General features: G+C 42.3%; 1 protein-coding gene across 1 annotated transcript in view; it reads left to right on the top strand.

The window, feature by feature from the left end:
* The window catches only part of GRM3 (glutamate receptor, metabotropic 3), a 48910-nt gene extending 33331 nt beyond the window's left edge, over positions 1–15579 (top strand). The window contains exons 3-5 of the mRNA XM_010184042.1: positions 1974–3040; positions 9192–9366; positions 15028–15579. Of these exons, the coding sequence (XP_010182344.1) occupies positions 1974–3040; positions 9192–9366; positions 15028–15101 (1316 nt within the window). The 3' untranslated portion in view covers positions 15102–15579. The remainder of the gene's footprint in view (positions 1–1973; positions 3041–9191; positions 9367–15027) is intronic.
* Positions 15580–17302: the final 1723 nt, after the last annotated feature.

A 17302-nucleotide genomic window follows, 5' to 3' on the forward strand; every position in this document is an offset into this window, starting at 1 on the left:
TGCTTACCTGTGGCTCCCCTGGTCTCAGCAGAAGTCACAGGCTCTCAGCACACCTCAGGAGCTGGCCTGTATAACACTGAATAAATTGTCTCTTAAAACTGGGCTGTTGTGTTAACAGCTTCTACAATCTATATAAGTGTTATGAATAATGAAATAAGACACTGGCGATGACAGCACATTATTGAAGAGCTGTTAAGTGCTGCATTATGATTTCATTTTAATGCTGCTCCTGGATGAGAAAGCTTGCACACAAGGAGGAGGAAGGAGAGAAAGGAAGCTGCTTAATATTCTTCTTGTTGACCTATATTTTGAGTTTAGCTACCTGTTTAATTTAGAGCATGTTATTTTCAGAAGGACTGGTCATTTGGGGGAGTATTATGCTGCCCTTAATTTTAGTGCACTCGGAGCTCTTGTTGGGCTAGATAATGGTACGACTAGATAATGGTACGACTCATCTAGTTCACCGAAGAAAAAGAGAAAATAATCCTCTTACACACACCTAGATTACCCAGACCTAGTTTGTAACCCTACAAAGCAAGGCTGTCCTCCACTGCCATTTACACAGGTGAGGTAGTAGAGTGCAGGAGAGGGCAGGGATAAGAACAGGCAGAGTCTCAGCTCAATCCCAAAAGAGACTATGGCTGGGCATAAATCATCCTCCAACCTGGCCTTAAGATAAGAAGAAAGTTGAGAAAGAAATGCACTTCAAGTGCAGCATCTGGCAAGGTGTAGGTTATGCGTCAACCCTCCAATCAAGGCTTCCGTGCCAAAAACCACTGTCCGTTTTACTGACCTTAGTGGGAGTACTGCAAAATAAGGTAATGCTCTGCAGGAATAAAGGTGAAAGAATTTGGCCTCAGTGCTTTATGGAAGTTAAATAAATCTACTGCTAGAAATCCAAAGTATCTGGAGTTTGGAGGAAGATATTACATTCTTATACAATATTGCTCATGCTTGAGCACAGCATGGGCACAGATGCAGGGAAAAAGATTTATTCCAGCAATGACAGTGGAACCACTTCTGTAACCAAAGACACTGGGGAATGAAATCACCTTTATTCCTCATCAATGGACAAAAAAACCCCTTTTCTTTCCTGCCTCTAAAGCTGTTCACCTTTGCGGCTACAGCAAACGACCAATAAATCACATAGTAAATGCAATTTCCTCCTACATTTTTAATATTTCTTCATTCCTTGCATGAGTCTCAGCTAGAAGAAAAAAAACAAAAACTCTCCAGAGCTTACCAGTTGGAAGTGTTACAATATTGATTTCATAGAAGGTCACAGATCTAGTTTGTGGCTTTTTCATCTATTCCCCAAACAAGATATAGGATGAAAGCAGCACATGCAGGTAACCTCAGACCAGACAAAAACTATCATAAAATGGTAAAATTGAAGCAAAATAAAAGGGATTTGAGACTTCCTACAACGCAAGGAGAGCTTAAAAAGACATAGTAAGAAATTGTTGAGTACTTCATAGTTACTTCTCCACCATTCTCAAAATGAATCCTCTGTTAAACTGCATTCTAGAATATTGGCCTCAAAACTGATGTTTATTGATCTGACCATTTAGATTTCTTTATATTATGACAGCAGAATTTCACCAGTCTCAGTTAGAAGCAGTCTCTTTCTTTCAAGAGAAAATGTGAAAGGTAGCAGTTGTGCATACTGGGGGAAATAACTGGGGGAGAATTCTTTTTTATTCCAGGCGAAAAAAGTAAGGACATTGGTAATCTAATGTAACTTTCCATATTCACAAGTATTTCTCATGCAGTAAAGTGGAGTTCATTATCTGAGTTCTTTCTTTCTTCAAGGCAAAACCATTTCAAAAATGAGACAGACACAGACCTCTCAACTTACCTGTTGGCACTTGAATCGGTTTCTATAAGCAGTCAGATATCTGTGCCTGCCAAAAGAATGAAAGAAGTCATCTGCTGTTTTGGTAACATTTTCTATGTCTTTTTTTTTTTCACAGCTCCATTCAACCCTCCCAATGCTGCTGACAGTATGGTCAAATTTGATGCCTACGGAGATGGGATAGGACGATACAACGTGTTCAATTTCCAATACACTGGAGACAGATACTCCTATGTGAAGGTTGGCCACTGGGCAGAAACCTTGTCACTTGAGGTAGACTCCATCCACTGGTCCAGGAGCTCTGTCCCCGTCTCCCAGTGCAGTGACCCCTGTGCTCCTAACGAGATGAAGAATATGCAACCAGGAGATGTCTGCTGTTGGATTTGTATTCCCTGTGAAACCTATGAGTACCTGGCTGATGAATTTACCTGTGCAGACTGTGGGCCTGGAAAATGGCCCACAGCTGACCTGACTGGCTGTTACGACTTACCAGAAGATTACATCAAGTGGGAAGATGCTTGGGCAATAGGCCCTGTTACCATTGCATGCCTGGGCTTCATTTGTACTTTTATGGTCATTGCAGTGTTCATCAAACACAACAATACCCCTCTGGTCAAAGCCTCTGGTCGTGAACTGTGCTACATATTGCTCTTCGGGGTCTTCCTATCTTACAGCATGACCTTCTTCTTCATAGCCAAGCCCTCTCCAGCAATCTGCACCCTGCGTCGTTTGGGGCTAGGAAGCTCCTTTGCTGTCTGCTACTCCGCCCTTCTGACAAAAACAAACTGCATAGCCAGAATATTTGATGGTGTAAAGAATGGTGCCCAAAGGCCTAAGTTCATCAGCCCCAGCTCTCAGGTCTTCATCTGCCTGAGTCTCATTTTGGTACAGATTGTGGTGGTGTCTGTGTGGCTTATCTTGGAGGCCCCTGGCACCAGGCGGTACACTCTTCCTGAGAAGAGAGAGACTGTCATATTGAAATGCAATGTCAAAGATTCCAGTATGTTAATCTCCTTAACATATGATGTAATCCTCGTAGTTTTATGCACTGTATATGCCTTCAAAACAAGGAAATGTCCAGAGAACTTCAATGAAGCCAAGTTTATCGGTTTCACGATGTACACAACGTGTATCATTTGGCTGGCCTTTCTCCCCATATTTTATGTGACATCCAGTGACTACAGAGTAAGTCTTTGGATATCTGTTTCCATAAATCATGTGCATCACTTTAAAGGACCCTGTTGTCATTCACTAAAAGCTTCTTTCACTTCTTTTGTCCTCTGGATCCCTTGCAAACAAGCTCTGTCTCAATGTCAATGTCCACCTAAGCACATTGTCAAATTTTATCTTATTCTAAGAAAGATGGTCTTATTTCAAACTAAGCATGTACAGTTAGAGGTGGAAGGGATTAGTACTATCAGTCTGAAGGTGATAGAGGCATAGCGTATGGATTAAGTATTCATACTGTTACATCAGTATGTGAAGTCATAGTCCCAGTGGAAAAAACTACCAGATCATGAGCTAGAATGAGTCACAATGAGTTATTTAGTGGAGGTAGGCCTTAAATTTGAAGCTGAACTAACTAATCTCCTTCTGCAAAAGAATCTGTCATGTAGATGTGGTATTTTCTTCCAAAGAAAAAACATAAGGAAAGAATTTCAAAATTTCCTATGAAGCAGAGTTGTTTTTTAAAAAAATCCAACAAATGTTATGCTTGAAGATAGAACTTTTTATTGTTTCTTCACTTTGTAGGAGATAAAACACATACCTCACTGAGCAGAAAATATTGGTCAGCCTTCACCAACAAACTTAAAAAACATTAAATTGTTTAAATTGTCACATAGTGTTGCAAAGCTTCAGGTTCAATAAAAACGTATTTTTGGACAAAAGAAGATTCAGATCTGCTCCACTGTAAATCTCACAGTTATTACAATGTGAGAAATGACAGCTGGAGCTTACCCTTACAGCAATTTGTAGTGAATTAATTCAACTTCCTCCCCAGAAGTAGGGTAGAAGATTAGCTTAGGGTGATATTATTACCAGTAGTATGTACATGAAATACCTGTAAAGCTGTGGAGCTAATAATGTCATTTAACATACTTCTGGTGTGACCACCCTGGAACAGTATATTTAGTACTATTTTTCTCAGCTTAGGAAAGGCACTGAAAACCTCAAGAAAACAGGGGTAGATAACAAATGACGCAGTAAGACACACAGAGTGACAGTAAAAGAGCTAAATATATTTAGTCTAGACAAGAGTAAACCCAGGGAGACGTGATGACAGACTATAAATAATTTCAGGGCAACAAAAAGAGAGAAAGGGATTATTCGATCTCAGGAGAAGTTAGAATGGCGAGTAATGGATTGAAGCTAATGAAGGAAAAATTTAAGGAGGGCACAGGAGAACAGCTCCAGATACCCAAAGTAATCAGGAAGACTGACACAGAAGGAGGGTAATGTCAGTGCAGACAGTCACATCAGTGGGCAGCACAGACACTAATGGTCAAGAGGAGCAAGACTTGATTGTTCAAACAGCGTTTTACAGCCTTATCTCCTGAGTGGGATTTTCAATACCACCTGCAGGCATTTAATTTAAATACAAGTTTCCAAATAAGCCAACTCAAGTCCTACCAAATTGGCAGAAAATGTCTTTAACACCTTTTTCGAAAAATCCATCTTATATGTCTACACTTCTGGGTTTCCTTTGAAAAGCCTATATTTTATTTCCCTGCAGTGTTACATGTTGACTCTGAAACAATCTTTGCCATCCTAATGTAGACCAGTACTGGTGGCATCACCAATAAACAACTTTAGAAACATAATTGTAGCAATGATAAAATAGAATATTTACTGGCTTGAGGTTTTTCGTTAAACACAAACATAGAATCATAGTGTAGTTTGGGTTGGAAGGGACCTTTAAAGGTCATCTAGTTCACCCCCCTGCAACAAGCAGGGACATCTTCAACTAGATCAAGTTGTTCAGAGCTTCATCCAACCTTAAATATTTCCAGGGATGGGGCATCCACAGTTTCTCTGAGCAACCTGTTCCAGTGTTTCACCACCTTCACCATAAAAAAAGTAAAATCCTTTCTTATTTCTAATCTAAATCAGTTTAAAACTATTACCCCTTGTCTTGTCACAACAGACCTTTCTGACATGTTTGTTCCCATCTTTCTTATAAGCCCCTTTTAAGTATTGAAAGGCTGCAATAATGTCTCCTGGAGCCTTCTCTTCTCCAGGCTGAACAATCCCAACTCTCTCAGCCTTTCCTCATAGGAGAGGTGCTTCATCCTTCTGATCATTTTTGTGGCCCTCCGCTGGACCTGCTCCAACAGCTCCATGTCCTTCTTATATTGAGGGCCCCAGAGCTGGAAATAGCACTCCAGGTGAGGTCTCATGAGAGCAGAGCAGAGGGGCAGAATCACCTCTCCCCATCTGCGGGCCACACTTCTTGTGATGCAGCCCAGGGTGCGGTTGGCCTTCTGGGCTGCAAGCCCTCATTGCCAGTTCATGTTGAGTTTTTCATCAACCGACACTCCCAAGACCTTCTCCACAGGGCTTCTTTCAGTCCCTTCATCCTCCAACCTGCCTTGATATTGACGGTTACACCGACCCAAGTGCAGCACCTTGCATGTGGCCTTGTTGAGTTCCATGAGTTTCACATGTCCTCAAAATGTCCTGTATTTTGGTTTGTGTCCATGGCCTCTTGTCCTGTCACTGGACACCACTAGAAAATGTCTAGTTCTTTTTTCATTTCTCTCCCATAGGGTACTTATATGCACTAATAAGATCCTTCTAAATCCTCCTTAGTGTTGTCTTTCTCAGGCTGAACAGTCTCATTTCCCCTTGTCCTTTCCATGTGACTCCTTGCAAAAAGGGAGACTCTATCCACTTTGTAACCACTCTTTAAGTACTGAAACATGGTGATGAGGTCTCCTCTAAGACCTCTTTTCTCAAGGCTGAACAAACCCAATTCTCTCAGCCTTTCCTCATGTGGCAGCCTTCCTAGTCCTTCCATCATCTTTGTGACCCTTCTCTGGACCACCTTCAGCAACATCTTTTTATATAGCAGGGATGAAAATCAACACAGTGTTTCAGGTATGGCCTGACCAGCACTGAGTCATTTTGCAATAGAAGTCTATCAGGTTAGTTAAGTATAATTTCCCTGTGTAAATTTCCCCTCACTATTGACACTTATTGCTCATCCATGCAAGCCTCCTGCCACATTTACTTGATTTCCTGCCCACTGGGCAACCTTTTCTGTGGAGTGGTGATCATACTTTTTGCTTTACTTCCTCCTCTCAGGATCCTGAATTCCACCATTTGTTGGTTGCAGCAGGCAAATCTTTCCCTGTCCGTCACATCCCTGACAAGTTTTTGCTTGTCTGAAAGTATGAGATCACTTGGACCATCTTCTCTTCATCAGTTCCTCAGTCAACCATTTTAGGTAATTGACTTCAGTGTGCTCCCAAAACCTCCTGCATTGCCTCTGCCCTGCTGCATTGTCCCTCCAGTGTGTTTCAGAGTGGTTGAACTGCCCCAAGAAGACCAGGGCCTGCAAACGTGAGACTTCTTCCAGTTGTCTGAAAAATGCCTCTTCTACTTTTTCCTGGTTATGTGGTCTATAGCAGACACCCACCACAGTGTTGTCCACTTTGGTCTGCCCGCTAATCCTGAATTGTAATTTATCAGCTGCCTCAAAATCCATTGCCAGGCAGAGCTGCATTCACTCTCACACTCTCTCACAGAGTGCAACCTCTTTTCCTCACCCTACTACCAGGGAACTGACCCTTTCCTCATCATGTCTAATGCTGCAAAGTCTGCTGAACTCCTTACATAGCTCCTTGACAACAGAAATCCTCCACATCATCTGCAGAGGAGAACAATTCCCCCAACCTCCATGAGAGGCTTTGGGCACACCTGCAGACTCAAAGCTGCAGAGCTGCATCCTCTCTTGGGAGCTCAGTCTGGGTCAATCCTGATAGGCCAGGGATCATTGCCCCTGGGGACCATGCCCTATGGCATCCACCTTGCTCTGCACACAAACACAGCCTTAAGCAAAGTTTCTAGCTCTCTTCTGTGCACAGTTCTGCCCTCTGCTGAACCTGTTACCTGCCCTGTACCTACAGAGAGCTCTGCCCAGCACCTGCAACAAGAGTACCCAACCTCACCTAACCAAGTGTCATCTCAGACAAAAGCTCCAAGCTGTTCAATGACAGCTGAAAGAGCTTCTTTGGAGCTGATGGAGGCTGGTCCAATCCTCTCCCAGCAACAGCAAGGCACCCTGACATTCCTTGAAGTGTTCCCAAGGGCCCCCCAGTGATCCCAGAAGATGTTCCCAGAAGGTCTAGAAGATCCCAAAGCAGAGGCCAGAGACTGTTCTGCAAACTGCTGCATTAGATGGCTGACTCCGTTAGCTGCACTGTCAAAAAATTAAAGGAGGGCTCCTCAAAAAGACAGATTTCTCTGATGCCATTAGTTTTCATGCAGAGACCCACTCTGATTTCAGAATCAATGATACAGTGAAACCTGATATGATTAAATAGGTACACATAACTTAAGTTCAAAGTAGCGCCCATATCTAGCACATCTAAGGGAATTTTCAACATGATTACTTCAGACAAGAGCTTAAGAAATGCAGCAATAGCACAGGAGGGGAAAAGTCTGGGTGTTAGACTGATTATAGCAAATTCAGGTGTGCAAAGTTCCTACTGTTTAGACAGTTTTCCCTGAATTTTCTCACACCCCCTCACCCTGCCAGTTGTTCCTGCCTGGTCTAGCAGCATCACCTCCGTTTTCCAGCACACTGGTATCTGTCAGGCTGGCATACACACCAAACCACTGACCTGACCTGAGTTAAAAGGAACCCTGTGGGATGAGGCTATTTTTAACCCAAATCGTTTCATTGATTGAGTGTGTAATTTAATTGTGTCAGCACAGCTGAGCTACTCCTGGAGGCGTCAATCCTAGCAGAGCAGGCTGTGGGGGAGGGCACTGGTAGTAAAGGGAACTTTCCTTGAAACTACTACTGTCATTTATTCTTGTTTTATAAGAAAACTTCCTGTTTTACCGATTCAAGACCCATAGGTAAATGACTGTAGAGCCCTGCGGATGAAATGCAGAGAAGTGAAGGAGAAGGTGCAGCTGGAAACACTAAGGTGTTCCTTTCTCATGCTAGCCTTGTAGGGTCTTCCATCTTCACTCACCCTGAGAAAGCTGACCACCCTCTCACGGTGCTTGCCACATCTAGCTTGGGTAACGAGTGATTATTGCATGATCATGTTAATTATACTCACTGCTGACAAAGTATTTGGTGCTCTGTGTAAATATATAAAGCAGCAAAGTCCATCCCCGGCTCTATTTTTCATTTTGCACCAATTATTTCTGACAAGGAGATATGCGAAGTATTCCCATGGAAGAAGGATAATCTCCAAGGACTGCAAGCATGTAACTAAGAAAAAAGGAGCTGTGGATATATGATCATTCAAATTAAGCAGTAGAGTTTAAAACAGTTTAATTCAACATCTTAATTAAGGAATCTACTTGGAAGAAAAGAATATAAACTGAAAATGAGGCAGTAAACTGGTACCTAGCTATAACATTGAACAAAAAGGAAGAAAACTATTGCCAGGACAGTTGTGCTAACAAACACAGCTATTGCCAGGAAAGCTGCACCTCAACTACTCCTCTAAATACCTCAGGGCTACTACTCTAAAATCCTGCAGCCTTAGAAACAGTTCATTTCTCAGACCAAGAACTTATATCTGAAAGTCAGGGCAACTTTCAGGCTTAGTCTGGCAAATGCCGCTAGCTGCTAAATTTAATCCAAATCACACCTATATTCCTGGAATGGATTGTTCAAGTTCTCTGATTAGGATTGGGGCTGGAGACTAAACTGGTTTTTGACTGGATACTTTGCATGTGGCATCTAACATAACCCCCCATAAGGCATGGTAAGTGCAAGCTGGTTTCCACTGCAGCCAGCTGTGCTCAGATACTGCATGTCAGACATTACAGAGGACTTCCTGACCAATTTAGAAATCAAGGGCATGGGAGATGAAAGGAAGAAAGCAGAACTATCCTTTTTGTGCTAAACTAAGGGAGAACGCAGTTGAGCTACTCCTGATATGCAGACACAGGGCACCATCAGCACCATGCACCTCACTCACATTATCCTAGGACTGTGGAAGATAAGGATGCAACACATGCTCAAGCCAGCCTCTACCAGTGCAAACCCCCAGGACGGTTCCTATTGTTGTATGATAATGCTTCTAATATTCTGCATTTCAGAGCTTTCCATACTGAAACACAGTGCTTTGCACCCACTCTCTCCTAGGTGCAAACCACCACCATGTGCATTTCTGTGAGTCTGAGCGGCTTCGTGGTGCTGGGCTGTTTGTTCGCACCCAAGGTGCACATCATCCTCTTCCAGCCCCAGAAGAATGTGGTCACTCACAGACTCCACCTCAACAGATTCAGTGTCAGTGGGACCGGGACCACTTACTCCCAGTGTAAGTAACAAAACTGCCACTTTTCAATAAGGGTGTGGGATTGTGGTGAGTTTGGGTAAAGAAGAAATGTGGTTTTTACCAGCAACAAAAAGACCTTTATAGGCTGGGCTGTGTACCCCATGGAAGCATCACTTCATTTGTGTCTGGAGAGAAAAAAATCATCCCCTTCACATGGGAATCAGCTCAGAACCCACTCAGAAGCTCACTGAAGTCAGCAGAAAGCTTTTGGCGGGCTCTAGCACCATCCCCCTGCACAAAGCAAGCAGAGCCTATCACTCACTGTCACTTTTGCAGCAGTGACAGGAACAGATTGCCTTGGAGTATTCCTGTCAAAATGACATGCCGACAGGACCTGGGCCACAGTGCAGTGTGATATCAATGGCTCTCATTGCCTGCATGATAAGAAAAGACTCCAAGTCTGCAGCAAATGTGTACAAGCGACGCCATGAACTGTATTTGTATGCAGAGTGTGAGCAATAGCCTTTGTCAGTGCCACAGCCAGGAGATGCAATCAGTGCAAGGACAGTTCATCTGCTCTGCCTCCCTCCTTTCCTTCATCGCCAGTCTCTTCATCTCAAGCAGATTCACATCTGTGATTTTGATTTGAGGCTGTTGCTCCTCTTCTGGTTTAGTTGCTGAGAGATTTTTTTTTAATTAAAAAAAATAGGTCACCTGTGTGATTTTTTTTTTCCTTGTCATACTTAACTAGCCAAGGATGGGAGCACACAGCACCTTATTCACAGAGCACTGCAGACAGCATGTCTAACAGGGAAAGGTAATGGAAAAACTACACTACCTCTATAAAGAGGCAAGGAATAAGAAACAGAGGAAAGCAGGGACACAGAGCACTGTTTACAATAGCCTAGACTGAGGTTTTTGAGTATGACCTAAATTTCAAAATTGGCTGGAAATCTTTGCCACTTCACATTTCAGACAGAAGGTGGAAGGAACCTGGGACCTAGCCATATATCACATTGGCAGGGATTAGGAGGTAAAGGGGTCCCAGTCATCTCTGGCTCTCCCACCCCAACCCATACTGTGTGGGAATAGCCTTGGTCTCTTGACAAGAGATCATCTATATGGCTCTACCTGTCCCCCATCTCATCAGAGTCAGGACTGCATCCAGCCCTGACACCAGAACCCAAAATTTCCTTGCTGTTTCGGGAGACTTAAACCAAGAGACATGAGATGACCCTAAGGGACTGAAGTGCTGAGCACTCCTAAAAGAGCTGGATTTGCCAGACCAATAGGTTCTCAGTAACTTTTAGAAATTGGGTCCCTTGATGAAATGATAAAGCCCATGAAATTATTTTCACCCCTTATGAACTTTGCATAAACGGTCTTTCTGAGTTTTTTAATTATCTCATACTACAGAATAATCTTAGTCAGAAACCATTTTGATTCACGGATACTGTTGTACAGGAGTGCACTTTGGAATTTGGTATTTCTATTATAACAGCTGCATAATACATGTGTGTGCACAAGCATACATGCAACTGAAAGATATCTCAGTGCATGTCTTTAAATTAAAAGCCTACTTTTTCAGGCTTGTGAATAGCTTTAAGACATTAAGGAAAGCATAAAAATCCAGACTTACAATTTCTTGCTACTTCGTTGTTTAGAAAGATGACTGCAGTCATTTACTTAACCTACTTAGACTTAGCTGAACAAGGGCTGCTCATCCTTGTTGGTCTACTCAGACCGTGGCAGAACATGGACCTGGAAGTAGGACTGAAAGGTCCATCATATACAATGAAAAAAGCCCTATGGTTTCCATCTTGGACAATTATTTGGAAAAATAACACTGAGAATTCACTGTCTATCACAGCACCAATATTTTTAAGGAGGAAAATTTTCCCTTACTTCTTTCTATTTACTTGTAAATTATTTTAAATAAATTCTCATTTGTTTAATTTATCTTTTATAAACATCCCAAAATTTTGTCATTCAAATTTATTCTAATCTATGTCTAAAATATTCCTCTCATTGGTCCCCAGGCTGTCAGCTTGTTTTTATTTTGGTCTTGATGGTGTTTTCATCAGTCAGAAACTGCTTAATTTGAGACTGATCAAAATTAGCTCCAGGGCAGCAACATCCAAAAAGCCAGTTCCTGTTCACTCTCAGAGCTTCAGAGGACAGGATACTCAAGTTGCTTGAAAGGGCAGTGTGTTTCCTACCTCCACGGATTCTGACCTCTATTGCATCTCAGGGCTGCCACCACCTCCTCAGTCCATCAGTCATTAATGCCATGAGCATAGTGGATCGTGAACAGCAAGTGATTCACAGACAGTTTTTAACACAGTTCCTTGAAACTTGAAAACTGATCAAACACTGTGAGAAAAGGTAAGTGACACTCATGGTGCATTGGGTAGTGTTAAGTGTTAGCTCTAATGTGTATGGCAATTATATCCCTAAACTGAGCAGTGAAAGGAGGGCCTGAGACAATGCTCAACCATGTAAGCTGCAGTGTGGTAGAGGTCATGGGAGCTAAACTGAGCACCTCATGTAGTCATAGAATCACAGAATGGTTTGGGTTGGAAAGGACCTTAAAGCTCATCCAGTCCAACCCCTGCCATGGGCAGGGACACCTTTCACCAGACCAGGCTGCTCAAAGTCCCATCCAACCTGGTCTTGAGCACTGCCAGGGAGGGGCATCCACAGCTTTCCTGGTCATCTGAATACAGCTTCTTTTCTCTGATGCATGTTCTGCAGAAAGACAGTAGAGGTGACTACTTGACTGCTAAGCTGGGAAACTTGTTTTAGAGGCACAAAGCTTTGATCATTTTGACAGCTGAAGTCCGGGTTACAAAAGAATATAGATTTAAGCTGAAGACAAGTGGGATGTATCTCATATACCAAGGTATATGACATGTTTTGAGACCGGTATATCCATACATGTTTATTTGAACCTGAAAAATCACATTTGACAGAATCTTGCATAAGTTCTGCTTCCCCTGTGGTGTTTTCCCCATTAGGATATTCCCCAGTTTTCCTGTGGCCTGTTTCATGGGCTTGACAGGAGTATTCCCAGAAGGTAGGAGGTCAGCCCTCACCAGACTTCACAGAGAACTCAGGGCTGATTTAAGCACCAACATGATTCAGGCTGAGCTTTCACACCCAGAAGGTGTCATCCAAGTTATGTCCACACAGAGAGCAGCACCCAGACTTGAACTCCTCCAGATGTCCTCCACAGAGGTCAGAAAAAGAACTGAAACCACTGTTTATAGCCAGGCTGGAATATTTTCTCTCTCGGAATTTATTTTCCCAGCCCTTTCTCCAAACTAGCTGTAATATATACATGATTTTATACAAGACAGAAAGCAAGTTTGAACCTGGTTGTTCCTGACTACACAGACATGTTTCAAGGTGCCCACAGCAGTGCTCTTGCACTTTACCTCTGGTTCTTTGCCTTGAATTACCAAAGCAAAATGAAGGACTGCCAGGAAAGAGGAGAACAAAAGCATGAATTGCAGCCAAATCAAGGCTTCTGGTCATGTCACACATTTTTCCTTGGCATAACAAGGCAAAATGGAGATGAAGTGTCTCTAGCAGGTGCAGCTGTATCTCAGGAAACCCCTTGGCTGCTGCTGTAAGAGACAATGTGAAACTCAGAGCACTGCAGGGACAGCAATTAACGTTGCTGAGGTCTGTAAGGAAGAGCGAGATCTTTTGTTCAGTCTCAGAGAGAGCTGGATACTCGGTGTGAACACTTCACTCCACTCTGCAGAGTTGATGACTGCCTCCCAGCACTACAAGAGGGGTATGCACTGTGGAGGAAGCCTGGGAACTCAAAAGACAAGGCCATTTGTTTCTTACCTACCACCATCTTTCACTATCCAGCTTTGACATCCTCCTGACCCAGTTACTGAAGTATTTGAGCTATTCATGTTCTTCAATGTGTTGGACTTCAAAAAAACCCTGAAGCTAAAAAAGTTCTGGGTGGGTGACTGATGTTCACAGAAACAAAATGCTTTTGCCTGTAGTCATACTGCAGTAGAACAGGGATTTGAATCAGGTCTCCGAAGCAGTACTGATTTTTCTGTTTGCCAACAATAAGTAGAAATAAAAATAACAACAATAATAAAAAATTCAGGTCAATGTACTGCCATATTATACCCAGTTTAAAACCGAATGCAAATCCTAATAGTAAATTTTCACATAATCATAGGTGTGATGTCCTGTGCCCTGTTAGCTACAAATGACTGCTTTCAACATATATCTAGGTTGTGAGAGAACAAGCTCAACCTACCTAATTCTCAGCAGGGGCTCATTCTTGCTCTCTTATTGATTAGGAATACGTCCTGCCCTCTAAGTAGTAAGCTAGTCTAACAGGTGCCTCTAAATTTCTCTTGTTAAAGCAGTTCTGTTCTCCATTTACATTTTTTCAGTCAATGAAAGAATTAGAAATATTAGCTGATTTGAAGAACTAATGATCTGTTCTGAAAATGATGCTGAGTGTCTTTAGAGAACCAGTCTGCAACTGTGACTGTAGCCAGCACCAGTTTTGGAAGACTGAGCATGCCCTTGTCAGCTGCATAAATTGCTTTTTACACTGGATGATTGAGTTTACTAAGTCACTGCTTGCCGTGTGTTTTCTCTGATGAAGGCATGACATTCCTCTGGGTCACTGTTATCATTAACCTAATGTATCTTTCAAAAAACAGCTTTATGGTGCCGTCAGCGGAGATGTCACAGAGTATCTGAAAACACATTTCTGATGCCCAATGGATAATTTTAACAAAGATGGACAAACAAGCTTGCTTTTAAATTAAAATCCACAAGGCTTTAGGAGAATGGTAATATATCCTGCAGTCAAAATGAATACATTTAGAAACAGATTCTGATACTCAGATGCAGTTGTCATATTATTAAAGCAAGGAAAACCTGTTGAATAAAATAGTAGGCAATGTACACAGGGGTATCAAAGTCTGGCCCTTGTTTCTGGATGCCAATTGAATCCTGATCCAGAGCTCCTAGGAATGAAGGGCATTATGGCCAGAAAATATTCTGAGATTAGGTAAGAAATAATCTTGCTTTCAAATGCCATTATTCAAAAATTTCTTCACTCCATCCAACATGTACCTGGAATTTTTTATTTAGTTTTTAATTAAAAAGTAGATCAACAGACAGTCCTAATATGCAGAGGTGGATTCTCTCCTGGATTTAAAAATGCACATATTTTATTTCAGAAATGTCCATTCAAATTATGTGAAAGCTCGAAGGATCACACCTTAGCATTTCTTGCCAATAAAACATGAAAAATCTAAAGGTTCACTTTTTAGTCTACGGGGATATCTTAGCACCACTCTAGCTATATTTATTCACGCTGCCATGCAAAGTGCTACAAAGTGGCCCAGAATCATAAAAAAAAATATATAAAAAAAATCATGTATTTTATTCAGACACTTCTCGGTGAAGCTTAGTTACCCTAAGGGCTCTCAAATGTCAGCAAGGAGAAATGAGGTTGCTTCAGCCTCAGATCTGAATTGCCTTGTAGAGGTGCAAGCAGCACCTCCATCTGCTGGCACAGTCATGTTCAGGGACTTTCATTGAGCATCTTGGTTAAACTGGGTGAGATGGTCTAGATCAACTTAAGTTCTAATCCTGTGTGTTGTAATTTTATGCCAACCTGAACTCAGTTGATTTTCCCCTCTCTTTCAGCATCCGCCAGTATGTACGTACCGACCGTCTGCAACGGAAGGGAAGTTCTGGACTCCACCACTTCATCTCTGTGATCGTGACTTGCAGTTCAGTTCTTGAGTTTTTAGACTGTTAGGCATAATTTTGCACATGTTGTGCACCTCGGAAAACACCGGAAAAGGAAATCAAAACAACACTAGTACCTTTTTTTAGAAACAGTGTAATAAATTATTTTTGAGGACTGTACAGTATATAGTGATGTTATGGAACTTTTTAGACTGATTTTAGCCCTTCTGTTGTTAACGGTTGTAAGGGTCATGTAAATAACCATGGTTCACTATGTGCATAGTCCTGCAGTTAAGGGAGTGAGTGATTTGTTGCAAGCACAGCTGCAATGTTAGGTGACTTCTTTCCTACGAAATTTTTTTGTAGCTCCTTGTTGTAATTAACTTAGACTGCATTTCTATGTTGTATATTACAGTTACCTTACGTGTAACAGATTGGTTTTCTCAGCACAAAACAGCAGTATTAATGTAAAGGTACCAGTAATAAAAAGATAAAAGTTTTTCAGCATGGTTTTGTTTTTGTTTCTTCCTCCCTCAAGGTCATTACATTTCCCTAGACACCAGGATAGATAAAAAGGATAAAATGTCTGCAGTACTAGTGTGTGTACACACGTATCTGTCTATGAGTCTGTGCCTGTGTTACAAAATACATATCACTTACAGTGAATGCTTTGTCAGGGTCAGGTATAAATTCCCTCTCTTTGAAAAAATGCACATTATTAAAACATTTCAAGTGCTCTTTTTGTTATGGAAATGTAGGATAATTATCAAAAGTGAAATTGTCTAGTTCCATTTCAGTGAGATATTAGCACAAAAATTTTGATCACTGGTTCACTCATTTGGCATGACTTAATGCTGTCATCCACACAATAGACTGGTAGCATATAAAAAAACCCCAGATTTTATTTAGGTTTGCAAAGTGATGGATGAAAATCTGAAATTAGCTAAGACTGCTTTAAACCTCCAGCCGAAACAAAGCTGATTCAGTTTTTCTGCATCAACAGTGCCATAAAAGGTAATTGGAGCACCGCAGAAACACAGAGACCAGAAAATGTCACAAAAGAGAAATCCAGGAGATATTTAAAAGCATCTCTGGGGTGACCTTTACATTCAAACCAAAGGCTTCAAGAGACACATATTGGCTACTTAGACAATTGCAAAATATCTTTAAAGTCTGGCTTTTATGACTGCACTCTTAAAGCCACCCTCACTCTATTGAGACAATCTGAAATCCTTCCCAGAATTGCTGGGTTCAGTAAGTCATTCAAGAAACAAACACAATTTTGATTCATGTGTCTGGGCATATTTACCTAAGGGCTTGATCCCATTCCAGCTGAAGTCATATGGTAAGCTGACCCTGGCAGGATTGCCAGGTGCCCACCAAAGCCACTCTATCACTCCTCTTCCTCAGCTGGACAGGAGAGAGAAAATATAATGAAAAGCCTGTAGGTCTAGAGAAGGACAGGGAGATCACTCACCAATTACTGTCATGGGCAAAACAGACTCCACTTGGGGAAATTAGCTTAATTTATTACCAATCAAATCAGAGTAGAATGAGAAATAAAACCAAATCTTAGAAACACCTTCCCCAAACCCCTCCCTCTTCCCAGGTTTAACTTTACTTCTGAGTTCTCTACCTCCTTCCTGGCAGCAGTGCAGGGGGACGGGGAACGGGGGTTGCTGTCAGTTCATCACAGTTTCTGCTGGTCCTTCCTCCTCAGGGGGAAGAATCCTCACACTCTTCCCCTGCTCCAGTGTGGGGTCCCTCATACAGAACACAGTCCTCCATTAACTTCTCCAGTGCAAGTCCTTCCCACAGGCTGCAGTTCTTCATGAACTGCTCCAGCATGGTACCCTTCCATGGGGTGCAGTCCTTCAGGATCAGACTGCTCCAGTGAGGTCCCCCATGGGATCACAAGTCCTGTCAGCAAACTTGCTCCAGTGTGGGCTCCTCTCTCCACAGGTCCTGCAAGAAGCCTGCTCCCACAGGGTCACAGCCTCCTTAGAAGCATCCACCTGCTCCAGTGTGGGGTCCTCCATAGGTTGCAGGTGGATATCTGCTCTACCTTCAACCTCCATGAGCTGCAGAGGGACAACCTGCCTCACCATGGTCTTCACCATGGGCTGCAAGGGATTAAGAGGCAGTTCACAATATGGCTAAAGGTCAGAACATCTGATGATATGCCAATGTCGCTGTCTCTAAATGATCTTTACAGAGCTCTTGAAAATGC

This window comes from Mesitornis unicolor, unplaced genomic scaffold (genome assembly GCF_000695765.1).
Source record: "Mesitornis unicolor isolate BGI_N332 unplaced genomic scaffold, ASM69576v1 scaffold485, whole genome shotgun sequence".
NCBI classification, from domain to species: Eukaryota; Metazoa; Chordata; class Aves; order Mesitornithiformes; family Mesitornithidae; genus Mesitornis; species Mesitornis unicolor.